The 15,125-nt window shown below is 37.6% G+C and overlaps 1 protein-coding gene across 2 annotated transcripts in view; it reads right to left on the bottom strand.

Moving 5' to 3' along the window:
* Positions 1 to 1,073: 1,073 nt before the first annotated feature.
* CEP135 (centrosomal protein 135) overlaps positions 1,074 to 15,125 on the bottom strand; it is a 126,001-nt gene continuing 111,949 nt past the window's right edge. Inside the window, exons 23-26 of one of the 2 annotated variants that reach the window (XM_003268395.4) lie at positions 14,193 to 14,395; positions 12,706 to 12,810; positions 8,952 to 9,065; positions 1,074 to 2,084 (exon numbers count right to left, since the gene is read on the bottom strand). In XM_003268395.4, coding sequence (XP_003268443.1) covers positions 8,963 to 9,065; positions 12,706 to 12,810; positions 14,193 to 14,395 — 411 coding nt within the window. In that variant the 3' untranslated portion in view covers positions 1,074 to 2,084; positions 8,952 to 8,962. The remainder of the gene's footprint in view (positions 2,085 to 8,951; positions 9,066 to 12,705; positions 12,811 to 14,192; positions 14,396 to 15,125) is intronic. The other variant, XM_030818908.1, reaches the window with a different exon arrangement.

The following is a 15,125-nucleotide window of genomic DNA, read 5'->3' on the forward strand; positions in this document are numbered from 1 at the left end:
TTTTTATTTTATTTACATATATTTATTAAGAGATTTCCATATGGTATTGCAAACAGTCCCACGTCTCTTGTATTTTGCTATATGAATTCACACAAAGGAGATGGGATACATAAAATTACAAAGGTGGTAGAAAAGCAAACCAGCCCACACCCTAATACACACTAAAAAGGGCATAGTTCAGATATATAAGCCATATTAGTTTTAGAAAAAGAGCACTGCCCACCCCCAGGTATACACACACACACACACACACACACACACACACACACACTTCACTTTATTAAACCACAAGAGGAAACAAAATATATCATAAGTAACTGATCATTCACTTTCCTATGTTAGTTTTTATGTTTTTCAATCATAATGAAATATATTAAGAACAGATTTTCTTCACGATTGATTTTTGTATCTGACATTCTTTTTTTGTACTTCTGTTGTTTCATTAACATAGGTATAGGCCGGGTGCAGTGGCTCACGCTTGTAATCCCAGCACTTTGGGAGGCCGAGGCGGGTGGATCACGAGGTCAGGAGATTGAGACCAGGGTGAAACCCCGTCTCTACTAAAAATACAAAAAAATTAGCCGGGCGTGGTGGCGGGCGCCTGTAGTCCCAGCTACTCGGAGAGGCTGAGGCAGGTGAATGGCGTGAACCCGGGAGGCGGAGCTTGCAGTGAGCCGAGATTGCGCCACTGCACTCCAGCCTGGGCGACAGAGCGAGACTCCATCTCAAAAAAACAAACAAACAAACAAAAAACATAGGTATACACCCAAATTCTTTAAAATTACAACTTTGAAAATTAATTGTAAAAAGCTGTTTTCCATGTATATTACACAGTTCGGCATTAAAAATGACATTTTGGGGGACCTGGTAAATTATAACACACAGGCTTAGAAGAAAAAGAGTGGTATTACTGAATGTATATTGGAATTTAACAAAATGTTTTACTGTATTTACCCCATATATATATACATATATATATATATTTTTTTTCTGAGACAGAGTGTTACTCCGTCACCCAGGCTGGAGTGCAGGAGTGCAATGGCACGATCTTGGCTCACCGCAACCTCCGCCTCCCGGGTTCAAGTGATTCTCCTGCCTCAGCCTCCCAAGTAGCTGGGATTACAGGTGCCCGCCACCAAGCCCAAATAATTTTTGTATTTTTAGTAGAGACGGGGTTTCACCACATTGCCCAGGCTGGTCTCAAACTCCTTACCTTAGGAAATCCACTCGCCTTGGCCTCCCAAAGTGCTGGGATTACAGGCGTGAGCCACCGCACCCGGCCTACCCCATATACTTTTATACTTTGAAACCTTAAATTAATACACCGAGGAATTTTATTTCCTAGAAAAATGTCCCAAATTTCTGTTCTATTGTTTTATACAAAACTCTGCATATAGCTTTTAGTTTGCTTTTGATAGAATTTGTGTTACATAGAGTCCATGTGATGATAGTTAAAATTTTACATAATATATAAATGTATCTTTCTCATCATAGTTCTTCCAGATGGCAATAACATATTATATATGGTAGTTATTTTACCAAGACCTCTGCTATTATAAGAAGACTAGACCTGAATATATTCCCCTTGACAACAGACAGTAGATCTATGAATAATTTTAAGAAGAAAAAGTTAAACATGACAGCATAGCATCAAAGTTGGTAATTCTTTGTGAATATATTAAGATATGGGCCAAACACAGGCATGACAACTAAAAACAAGTACTGTAAGAATATTTACATACATATATCATGGCTTATTAATAAACAGATTATTAAAGAATAATGTGAATACATTAATTCACAGTATAAACATACATTTAGTAATTTAATTCATGAATAATAAAAATATAGACACATTAGGCACTATTAATATATATTCTTGTTCTGTCATATATATGAAAATATACATATAGATATAGTTCTTTTAAACCAAACTTTTTAACATATTCACTGATTTAAATAAAAGTTGACAGAGGTAGAATTTGTGTCCATGTTCATGATTTTCAGCAACAAGTACTTCAAATATTTCATTACTATTCTGTTCTTTTAAAAATCCACATAGGAACTCATTGAAAGCCATTATTCTGAAAGGGGGGAAATTGAAAAGTGGGTTAAGAGAAAAATGATAAAGTTATTCAACATATTCATAAAAAACTGAAATTCAATAATGTTTTAAATGAAATTATAGAATCTAATAAAACTCTGTGCCCCAAATCCAGTTATATTTAAGAAGTACTGTTCTACTTCTTAAAGTTCAAGTACTGTTTTATTCATTGTACTTTATTTTATTTATTTATTTATTTAGAGATAGGGTCTTGCTGTGTTGCCCAGGCTGGAGTGCAGTGGCATGATCATAGCTCACTGCAGTCTTGACCTCCCGTGCTCAAGTGATCCCTCTGCCTCAGCCTCCAGGCAGGTGCACATCACCATGCCTGGCTCATTTTTTTGGTTTTTAGTATAGATGAGGTCTTACAATGTTGTTTAGGCTAGTCTCAAACTCCTGAGCTCAAGTGATCATCTCACTCTGGCCTCCCAAAACGCTGGGATTACAGGTGTGAGCTACCCCGCCTGGCTTATACTTTTGTTTAAAAAAGTGATTTTTGTTTCCTTATTTATATATCTCTGTATTTTACGTTTCCTCAGTGAGTCTGTGTGATACTGCATTATAACAAGAAACACAGGCTGGGTGCAGTGGCTCATGCCTGTAATCCCAGCACTTCGGGAGGCTGAGGCAGAAGGATTGCTTGAACCCAGGAGTTCAGAACCAGTCTGGACAACATAGTGAGACCCAATATCTACAAAAAAATACAAAAATTAGCTGGGTGTGCTGTCCTGAGTAGTCCCAGCTACTCAGGAGACCAAGGTGGGAGACTGCTTGAGCCCAGGAGTTCAAGGCTACAGTGAACTCTGATGGCACACTGCACCTCTCCAGTCTGGGCAACAGAGCGAGACCGCGAGACCTTGTCTCTAAAACAAAACAAAACAAAACACACACACAGAAATATGGTCCTATGTTCCATAATGATATTTTGGTCAATGACAGACTGCATAGAAGACTGTGGTCCCATAAGATTATAACAGAACTGAAAATTTCCTATTGCTTAGTATTTACTATGCTATGCTTTTAGTCATTATTTTAGAGTGTACTCTTGCTCATTAAAAAATAAATGTTGACTATAAAACAGCCTCAGGCAGGTCCTTCGGGAAGTATTCCGGAAGAAGGCACTGTTATCACAGGAGATGGAGGCTCCGTAAATGTTATTGCCCCCGAATACCTTTCAGTGGGGCACCATGTAGAGGCAGGAGACGGTGATATTGATGATCCTGACTCTACGTGGGCCTAGGATAATGGGTGTGTTTGTGTCATTGCTTTTAGAAAAAAACGTTAAAAAGTAAAACAAAAGATTAATTTCATACATAGAATAAAAGCTTATAGAATAAGAATATAAAGAAAAAACATTTCTGTACAGCTATGAAATATGTTTGTGTTTTAAGCTAAGTGTCACTATAAAAGGGTCAAAAAGTTAAAAAAATTAAAAAGTTTATAAAGGAAAAAAGTTACAGTAAGCTAAGGTTAATTTATTATTGGAGAAAATTAAAACAATAAATTTAGCGTAGCTGAGTACACATATAAAGTCTATAGCAGTGAACAGGAATGTCCTAGGCCTTCACATTCACTCACCACTCACTCACTGACTCACCCAGAGCAACTTCCAGTCCTGCAAGCTCCATTTGTGGTAAGTCTCCTATATAGGTGTACCATTTGTTATCTTTTAAACTGTATTTTTACTGTGTGTTTTCTCTGTTTAGATGCACAAATACCACTGTGTTACAGCTGCCTACAGTATTCAGTACAGTAACATGCTATACAGATTTATCTCCTAGGAGCAAGAGGCTATACCATATAGCCTGGGTATGCAGTAGGCTATATACCATCTAGGTTTGTGTAAGTACGTACATTCTATGATGTTTGCACAATATCACGTAAAACAAATTTCTCAGAACATACCCCGTTGTTAAGCAATGCATGACTGTATATATTGGGTCTCTGCCCCTGGTTCTTGGCCCACAGCTCCTTGTTATCTCCAGAGTGATAATTTGCAAGCTAATGAGATGACTTTTGCAAGCTAATGAAATGACTGGTGGCTAGGGGCCCCTAAATAGCTTCAGGATGGGAGCTGATCACCACAAAGACCAATGCATGATTAGAGAATTGGGCCACTGGCCCCACACCTCAACCTCCAAAAAGAGGGGAGGGGCTGAAGGTTGAATTGACCATGAATGGCTAATGATTTAATCGATCATACCTACTTAGTGATACCTGCATAAAACCTCCAAAAACTGGGTTCAGGAACCTTTCAGATAGCTGAATACTTGGCTATGCTTACAGGGTGACATGCCTTGAGAGGGCACAGAAGCTTTGAGCTGCTTTCCTGATAATTTGCCCTATGCATCCCTTCCATTTGCCTGTTAATCTGTATCCTTTGTAATAGCCTTTTCAATAAGCAGGTAAATGTAAAATGTTTCCCTGAGTTCTGTGAGCTGCTCTAGCAAATTAATAGAATGTGATGAGGGGGCTGTGGAAACCTCTTCAGTCAGAAGCACAGATCACAACCTGGGACTTGCGATTGGAATCTGAAGTCGAGGGGAAGGGATTTGGGGGACTGAGCTCTTAATCTGTGGGATCTGACACTATCTCCAAGCAGATAATGTCAGAATTGAGTTAAATGTTAAAATTGAGATCAATTGGTATCTGCTGGAGAATACGGTGTCTGAAGTGGTGTGCTGAGTGGTGTATGAGAATTGGAAAAACACTTTTGTTGGCTTTTCCTATCTCAAATAACATGCATTAGATATGATAGTCAAAAAACAAATAATAAAAGTCAGATTGTCTATTTTAACTATCAGAGAGACACTAATCTAAGATGCCATTTTATAGTTGAGCAATTAATTTTTTTTTTTTTTCCTTGAGCAATTCATTTCTGAGTGCTTGGGGAAATCCCTTAAAATTAGTTTTGGTGACAATATTTAGAAAATATGAGGGGAAATGGATTAGTAAATAACAATCTCATTAATATATCTCAAAAATTAATTATAAATTATTACAAAGTTATAAATTATGAGTTTGTTGATGATTATAAAAGCCTTCTAATCTGCATGTACTAGAATTATTGTAATAAAAAATGGAAAATAACAAGTGTTGGTGACGATGTGGAGAACAGAAACCCTCATGCATTGCTGGTGGAAATATAAAATGGTGCAGCACATGGAAAACAGTTTGGCAGTCCCTCAAAAAGTTTAACAGAATTACCATATGACCCAGCAATTCTAGTCTTAGGTATATGCCTAAAGATTTGAAAACAAGGACTAAAACAGATACTTGTGCACCAATGCTCAGAGCAGCATTATTCACAATAACCATATGGTAGAAACAACCCAGGTGTCTTTAACTGACAAAAGGATTTTTTAAATGTGGTATATCCTACAATATGGATGAACCTGGAAAATATTAGTCTAAGTGAAATAAGCCAGATACAAAAGAACAAATGTATGATTTCACTTATATGAAAATGTAAAATAGGCAAATTCATAGAGACCAGAAAAGTAGATCTGAAGTTACTAGGAGCTGGGAAGGTAAGGTCTGGGGATTGGAGAATGATTGTTTAATGGGTACAGAATTTCTGTTTGGGGAGATAAAAAAATCTTAGAATTAGATAGTGGTGATGGGTGTGGTGGCGTGCCTGTAGTCCCAGCTACTCAGGAGGCTGAGGCGGGAGGACTGCTTGAGCTCAGGAGTTTGAGGTTTCAGTGAGCTATGATCATGCCACATCCTTCCAGCCTGGGTAACAGAGTGAGACCCTGGCTCTAAAAACAAAACAAAACAAAACAAAACAAAAACGCAGTGTCTAATTCATCACAGCTTCAGGGATTGCAGGAATCTACGTTCCATATCAGTAGTTCTTAAAGTGCAGTCTGGGGATCCCTGAGAATCCCCAATACTCTTTCAGAGACTCTACAAGGTCAAGCCTATTTTCATAAAACCAAGGAATTATTTGCCTTTCACTCTTATTTTCTTACAGGTCTACAGTTGAGTTTTCCAGAGCTACATGATGTCAAGAGACAGGAAGTAAATATTTTAGATTTGTGGGACATGGGGTCTGTCAAAACTACTAAACTCTGCCACTGCAATAAAGCAATCTGTTAACAAATGGGTGTGGCTGTGCTCCAATAAAGCTTAATTTACACAAATAGGCGGTGGTATGGATTTGGCTTGCAGATCCTAGTTTACCAACCAACCCCTGATCTAAACTGCAGCTGTGAATCAAACATGAGAAAATGTCTGTGTCACACTCTTACAAGCCTTTGTAACAAGAAGGTGAACCACCATCTGATCACATGAAAATAACACAGCGATTCAAGAAGGACACAGTGACTACAGTGAACACTGAGAAGTGGTCCTCAAAATGAAAGAGAAAAATAAATGCCTTAATCAAACACAAAAGCAAAAGCAGAGCAATCAGGAATCATTTAAACCGAGGCCCTACAAACATGAGGGCATCAGTATGTCAAAGAATAGCACATAACTAATGTTCACAATGAGGATTCTGAGTCAGAGGAAATGTTTAATTATCTTCTATATATTTCTATCAAAAGAGGCAAAGAAATGTATCAATTTAAAACAAGACTGGCATAACTATTTCTGTCAATGAGTATGCATTTTTCACAGTCACTACCTGTCAAAGCCTGGGTCTGACTCATGTTTCTTTCCCATTCATTCCCATCTCCAGTGAATCAGCACATCCCTTTGATCCTTCCTCAGTCAAATGCATCCTGGCACTTTACAACTACTTTGGAAAACAGTTTTGCCATATCTACTAGAGCTTGAACATACACATATCCAGTGATCCATCAATTTCACTTCTAAGTATAACCACTGCACTATTTGTAATAGCCCAAACTGGAAACTGCCAAGTGCTTATGAACAGAAGGAGGAGTAACTGGATTGTAGTAAGTTTCCATAATGGCATTCCATATACAGCAACAAGAGTGAACAATCTATAAGTACACACAACAATATGGATGGATCTCACAAATGTACTGTTGAGCAAAAGAAGCCAGGAACATGATTTCATTTATAAAATGTCTAAAAGTAAGCAAAAAGAAATCTACACTTTTAACAGTCAGGACAGTTAGGTTACTTTTAGACCAGGGCTTATAACTGACGCCAAAGAGAGGTTAGTTTTGTTTTGTTTTGTTTTGTTTTTTTGAAACGGGGTTTTGCTTTGTTGTCCAGGCTGGATTTGAACTGGGCTCAAGTAGTCCTGCAACCTCAGTCTCCTGTGCCAGGCTTTATATTTTATTTTTCTGGATGGAGTCTCACTCTGTCACCCAAGCTGGAGTGCAGTGGCGCAATCTGGGCTCACTGCCACCTCTGCCTCCTGGGTTCAAGCAATTCTCCTGCCTCAGCATCCCAAGTAGCTGGGACTACAGGCACGTGCCACCATGCCTAGCTAATTTTTCTATTTTTAGTAGAGACGGGGTTTCACCATGTTGGCCAGGCTGGTCTTGAACTCCTGACCTCAAGTGATCCACCCGCCGCGGCCTCCCAAAGTGCTGAGATTACAGAGGTGTGAGCCACCGTGCCTGGCCTGTTTTGTTTTTTTGATTTTCATGCAGGTTACCTGGATGTGTTCAATTTGTTCATCGAAAAAATTCATTGAACTATGTATCTATGATATGGTACCTTTCTGTATACATATCATAGTTTCCTTTAAAAATTATGTCCTAGCTTTCAATGTTATTATACTAATCCTGAACTATTATATTGCTCATTTCATACTACTTACTGGTCTCTCTACTTCTAGTTCCTATACTTTCCAATATGGTTCAAACACAGTTGTGAAATTAATCTACCAGAAACAGTTCTTTCATCTTGACCCTTCCCTTGTACCCATCCTATACACAGGAGGACTGATCTTCACGATTCCCTTTGACTTACAGAATAAAGTCTACAATCTCTAATTTAGCTTCACATTCAATATAATACTCTATATATCCCACTGTACCTTCCAAACCTTTCTCCCACAGCCTGCCCTTCCTGCCAGGTTGAGACTACTGTGCCATGTGTACTCCTGTTTCTATGCTTTGTCTACACTTTTACTACCTATTATTTGTAGCCTGAATTTAGCCCTTCATCAAATAATACCCTGTGATAGCTCATACTGTCATTTAACGTTATGCTGTAGATGTCTTCTCTTTTTAAATTCAGGTATAATTTATATATGATAAAATGTACGGACCAGCCTGTAGTCCCAGCTACTCAAGAGGCTGAGGTGGGAGGACTGCTTGAGCCCGGGAGTTTGAGGCCAGCCCAGGCAAGATAGTGAAAACCCTGTCTTTTTTTTTTTTTTGGAGATAGCGGCTTGCTTTGTCATGCAGACTGGACTGTAATAGTGCATAGTTCACTGCAGCCTCAACCTTCCGGGTTCAAGCCATCCCCCTGCCTCAGTATCCTCCGTCACCTCCCCAGCAGCTGGTAGCTGGGACTACAGGTGTGTGCCACCATGCCTGGCTAATTTTTGTATTTTTTGTAGAGGTGGGGGTCTCACTGTGTTGCCCAGGCTTGTCTCAAACTCCTAGCCTTAGGTGATCCTCCAGCCTCAGCCTCCCCAAAGCGCTGGAATAACAGGTGTGGGCCACTGTGTCTGGCCGAGACCCCATCTCTTAAAAAAAAAAAAAAGCATATACTGTAAATGGTCAGTTTTATGAACTTTTCCAATTGTATATATCCACATAACTACTATCACCAAGATACAGAACTTTTTCATTACTCCTGGAGGTTCTCCTGAACACCTTTCCAGGCAATCTCCCCTCTCCTGATGCAGAAAACTACTTTCTGAAGTTTTACAACCACAGATTAGTTTTGCCTGTCCTTGGTGTTACATACATACCTTTCTGATTATTACACATTTATATTTTCAGGAGAATGTGAAGGAGACCTCAGAGTGGAACTAAGGGGTGGTGTAGCAAGACCATGTCGACGCATCTCTTGGATTGCTCGTTCTCTGTTAGTAAAGATCAAACAAGAGAGATATATGCAAGCAACAGGAAAAATCAAAAAGTGGCATACAAATATAAGAGTTATTAGCTAATTGGTAATAAATTACTTAATTAGTATTACTATTAAATTTAAATCCCATGTCTTTGTACAATTTTTAAGTAGTGGATAAAATATTTCAATTAAAAAATTAAATATATATTATATATATATATAGTGAGTATTTTGCTTCTAAGGTATTATTTAATGACCTAATTGCTTTGAACAATCTCTTACAGTGCATATTCTTCTAATTGAAATCTTTTATCCACTACTTAAAAATCATACAAAGACATAGGATTTAAATTTAATAGTAATACTGATATACTAATTATACTAATTATATATATACTAATATACTATATACTATACCATACTAATACTAATATACTAATTATATATCATATATGTAACATATAAAATATACAATATATAACATATATGTAAATATATATTATAAATATATAACATACAATATATTATATATTTATAATTGCTTTGAACAATCTTATAGTACATTTTAATTGAAATCTTTTATCCAGTAATTATATTTATATATTACATCATATATCATATATAATATATAAATACTATATATTATATGAGATATAGTCTATATATGTATTATATAATGTATTATATTATGTAATATATATTATATACTGTATATAGTATATATAATATATACAGTATATTATATACATTATGTGATATATATTAGTATATTATATATAATATGTATTATATATTATATAATATTACTATCTTATATATTATATTAATTATAATACATATTATATAGTGAAAATATATAGAATACCAACTGAACATACAGATAGACACACACAAAAACTAGATGACGAGATGTTAAACTCAAAAAGGCTAATGGTGACTATGGAGGGTAGAACTTACAGATAAATTTAATTTTCTTCTTTATACTTAAAAAAATTATAACCTGTTTAATGTGTTCTTAAAAATTAAATGCCTACGTGCTAGACCCTTCTGTGGGATTTGGTTCTAGTAACCACCCTTAGCTTGCATGACACTACATCTTCTGGTTCTTTCTACCTAGATGATCTCTCCTTAGCTCTGTTACTGGATCCTTTTCTCCTGCCTATACTTTGATGTTCCCCATAGCTAGGTTTACTAATTCTTCTTTTTTGTGTGTGACAGGGACTTGCTCTATTGCCCAGACTCAAATGCAGTGGTACAATCAAAAGCTCAAACTCCTGGGCTCAAGCGATCCTCCAGCCTCATCCTCCTGAGGAGCTGGGACTACAGGTGCACACCTTCATGGCCAGCTAATTTTTAAAATGCTTTTAGAGATAGGGGTCACACTATGTTGCCCAGGCTGGTCTTGAACTCCTGGCCTCAAGCGATCCTCCTGCCTCAGCCTCCTGAGGAGCTGGGACTACAGGTGCGCACCTTCATGCCCACTAATTTTTAAAATGTTTTTAGAGATAGGGGTCACACTATATTGCCCAGGCTGGTCTTAAATTCCTGGCCTCAAGTGATCCCTCCTGCCTCAGCCTCCCAAAGTGCTGGGATTACAGGCATGAACCACCATGCCAGGCCTACCATATCATCTTGCACATATATCTAGCCCTCTTCCATCTTCCTGTCTCAAAACTCCCAAAAGTCAGATTGGAAAGAATCCTATTTTCTCCATCATGCTTTCCTTCTCTGTGTCTGGGTCTGTCCCCACCAAGAATGGGGATTATGTTGCCATCTCCTTTGTGGGCTATTCATAGTCTCTGGCCTAGACTCTTGAAGAACTTGAGTTCTTCAGTATCTGAGATTTCTAATTAGTTCAGTGTTTCTCAAGATTTCTTCAGTACTACTCTCCCAAAGGAACTTTTCTAGACTTTTTCCTCCCCAGATTATCCCTCCACCCCATGAAATTTTAATACACTGCTTATGTCCTGTGGCCCTTTGGAGGGACATACACCATTCTACTAACTTATACTACCTAAAATTTTTTTGCTACCTCTATCCCCTACCCCCAAGAAACAATTTTTTCCCTTGGAGGATGGTGGGTAATACTGCACCAACGAGAATGTATGATGTAGGTGGATAGTAAAGAGCAAGAAAGACATGGTCATGAGGCTCAAGGTTTCATTGAGGCAAGGAACAAGGGGAGGAACTGTGGGGAAGTCTAAAAGCCTGGGCAATAGAGAGCTTGATTTAGGACTTTCGATTTGCAGAGAATTTAAGTTATCCTTAAGAAATGGAAATCGTTATATATGTACAGTTTAGTACATTCAGAAACTAGATCTTCTAAATTACAAGAAATTATCAATCCTGCTTTCACGTCACTGCTGCTACCTATGGCTTACTTTTTTGTTGGTTTGTTTGTTTTTTGAGACAGGGTCTCACTGTTACCCAGGCTGGAGGGCAGTGGCACGATCACAGCTCATTGCAGCCTCAACCTCCTGAGCTCAATCAATCCTCCCACTTCGGCTTCCTGAGTAGCTGGGACTACAGGCACCCATCACCATGCCCCAGCTAATTTTCAAAAATTTTTTTGTAGAGATGGTGTTTTGCCATGTTGCTCAGGCTGGTTTCAAACTCGTGGGCTCAAGTAAATCCACCTGCCTTGGCCTCCCAAAGTGCTGGGATTGCAGGCATGAGCCACCAAGCCAGGCCTTTATGAAATCGTAAATATTGATTTCATAGCAAATTGTCGCTATACTTCAAATAGCACATCACCACAAAGTTTTGATGTAAATAGGTAAGAATAACTCAAAAACTGTTCTAACAAGCAATTTGGCCACTAATTGAGAATGAAATCTCAGGAATGCAGATGTCTATGGTATTAATAAAGTAGGAAAGAGTAATGGAAGACAAGTAACTTGGCAACTGATTTTCAAGTTAGACTTCGATTTAAAGCAGGTCTCATTCTGGGTTTGTAACACCTGGGGATTAAATTTTTCAACATAAAGCAAATGAACCAAAATATGAGTGAATATGAAAATTACCAAGCTGTAGGGAATACACTGGAGAGGTTAAGGGTACAGGTTTTAGAATTAAAATCTGTTTAGTTTCCTACCATTTACGATTTATGTGATCTCAGTTTCCTATAATGTAGGCATAATAATAGATTGTTGGTGGGATTAATCAAACACTTATATAGTGTCTGGCCCACATTTGTTAACTGCTGTTACTATCTTCAAATCATTACCTTTATTATGATTTGTATGTGGAACATCCTACTTGAACCATACATTTTGGAGCTCTTGTAGGGATTGTTGTTCCTTCTCTATACTCTTCGAAATACTTTTGGGCTCTAATTTTGTCCTGCGGAATGCTATAGGAAATATTTATACGATGCTTCCTATTTTATCTTATTTTTCAGATTATTAAACAATTTTATTCAATAAATATTTATATAGCATCCGCTATGTAATACTTGCTATTTTAGTTACTGTAGAGCTGTTATCTTCCCCAATACTTGTTGCCTTTTTTAAAAGGAAGAATTACCAAAGAAATGTACTTTATGTATTAGCTTTTTAAAACGTTTGTTATTTGTAAGCCATATTAAATACTTTCTGAAGTACAATAGAGAACACATAAAAGCACTGTCAAATGTAAAAAAAAATTTGTCTAACCGTTCGTATCTTTCAGTTGAGATCTGCCTTTTCAGAGCATCATAATCTGTTTGTACCTGCGCCACTTTGGCTCGAAGCATGGTGTTTTCCCGGCTTTGACTAGTTCTTAAAAACAAATTAAAAAATCAAGAAATAAATGTTCTGTTTTGTAGAGTCAGGTGCTGTGGGTTTTTTAAATTAATAAAGAGAAGATGAAGACCTTTCAACAAGAATTCTCTAAACTTCCAGAGCTTTTATCACATTTTCTTTTTCATTCATTTAGTTTATTTATGAAACATTTACTGAACATCTATTATGTGCTAAGCACTAAAGCAATGCTAGGGATACAAATTTGAACGAGACATAAACTGTAACACCAAGATGTAAAGTGTCTTCGTTGGCTCTTTCTTGACTCTTGCCTTGGAAAAAGAAATATTAATATATTTAATACCTTTCAAAAGCTCATTCTTCAATAATATTTATTCAATAAATATTTATATAGCATCCGCTATGTAATACTTGCTATTTTAGTTATTGTAGAGCTGTTATCTTCTCCAATACTGGTTGCCTTTTTTAAATGGAAGAATTACCAAAGAAATGTACTTTATGTATTAGCTTTTTAAAAAGTGTGTTATTTGTAAGCCATATTAAATACTTTCTGAAGTACAATAGAGAACACATAAAAACACTGTCAAATGTGTACTCTACTCTGGGTTTCCTTCCCTCTTCTTACAAATATGTCTAAATCCTTCTATTCTAAAAATATGACATAATCAATCTCTCCCAAAGTAATCAATACAGGTATGTGGGTCAAATCTCATAGCCTTTTTAGAGTCCTTTTTCCTAATCTACAGCATAAGACACAGCCACCTCGTCTTCTCCTGAGAACGCTCTCTCCTTCACTGACTCCTCTGTCCATTCCTCAAATGTAGGCGCTTTCCTAACGTTTTCTCTTCTCTTTACTCCCATAGTACAACCTCTGTAGTGAAGATATACAGGTCTGCACCTCCCAACATGATGTTTCTCCCGAGTCAGTCTCCTAAATTTCCAAAAGCAGCAGATGTATAAGCCAAATATTTTGGTTTTGTACTATCCTTCATATGCTTTTTGTTTGTTTGTTTGTTTGGGACAGCATCTTGCTCTGTCGCCCAGGATGGAGCGCAGTGGTGCAATCTCGGCTCACTGCAACCTCCACCTCCTGGATTCAAGTGATTCTCACGCCTCAGCCTCCTGAGTAGCTGGGACTACAGGTGTGTGCCACCACACCTGGCTACTTTTTTTTGTATTTTTAGTATAGACGGGGTTTCACCATGTTGCCCAGGCTAGTCTCCAACTCTTTGAGCTCAGGCAATCTACCCGCCTTGGCCTCCCCAAGTGCTGGGATTACAGGTGTGAGCCACTGCACCCGGCCTACCCTTCATACTCTTAACCTTTCCTCCACTTCAAAAAAATTAAAAACTATCCTTCACAAGCAACTGTCTTTGCGTAAGTTGACTTAAGACACTTACAATTTGCTTTCGGAAAGGGTTAACTTCTCCTTAAGTAGCTGGATTTCTGTATCCTTCTCACGGGAGGTTAAGTGAGAATGAAATTCTTTATCTCTGTTTGTAGCCAACAATGATTCAAGGTTTTTAACTGTATGTCTCTCATTTGACAGTTGTTTTTTCAGTAGGTCTGACTCTGACTTTACATTTTCTAGTTCCACCACAACCTACATGAAAAACAAAGTAAGATTACTTCAGTATAATTTTAAACTTACTCTGAAAAAATTATTTATCTGACAATATAGCTCTGTGGAACTAGTCACCCATCACTTGTTTCATTTTGGGTATTGCTTAAAGATTATGAACCATTTCTTTAAGTATAAGAAAGACACTTTATTTTCAAAATAATCCTTGCTATTTTTACTATGGGCTTATTTGGCTATAGGATCTACTCAAATCCTCAAATAATTTTCAGTCATGGTACCTTATCAAGAGACGGTCATTAAGATAAAACCACAAGGGCAACGAGACCCTTCTGGTTGAATATGCTTACTCTGACTACATCAGCAAGCCAGTATCACAGCTTCTCAGTACTTGAAAATAAAGATACTACTAGATGAGTGAAAATTGAAAACATCCATGTTTGAAAACAAACACTAGGTTATTTAAAGTAATGCCTCCGTTTGGGAAAGGTAAATTCTAGCTAAATAGACTTGTTTAATTAAGATTTATTTATTTTATTTTATTTTTTGAGACGGAGTCTCACTCTGTCGCCCAGGCTGGAGTGCAGTGGTGTGATCTTGGCTCACTGCAAGCTCCGCCTCCTGGGTTCACGCCATTCTCCTGCCTCAGCCTCCCGAGTAGCTGGGACTACAGGCGTCCACCACTGCGCCCAGCTAATTTTTTGTATTTTTAGTAGAGATGGGGTTTCACCGTGGTCTCAATCTCCTGACCTCG

This window comes from Nomascus leucogenys, chromosome 9, assembly GCF_006542625.1.
Source record: "Nomascus leucogenys isolate Asia chromosome 9, Asia_NLE_v1, whole genome shotgun sequence".
Classification (NCBI taxonomy): Eukaryota; Metazoa; Chordata; class Mammalia; order Primates; family Hylobatidae; genus Nomascus; species Nomascus leucogenys.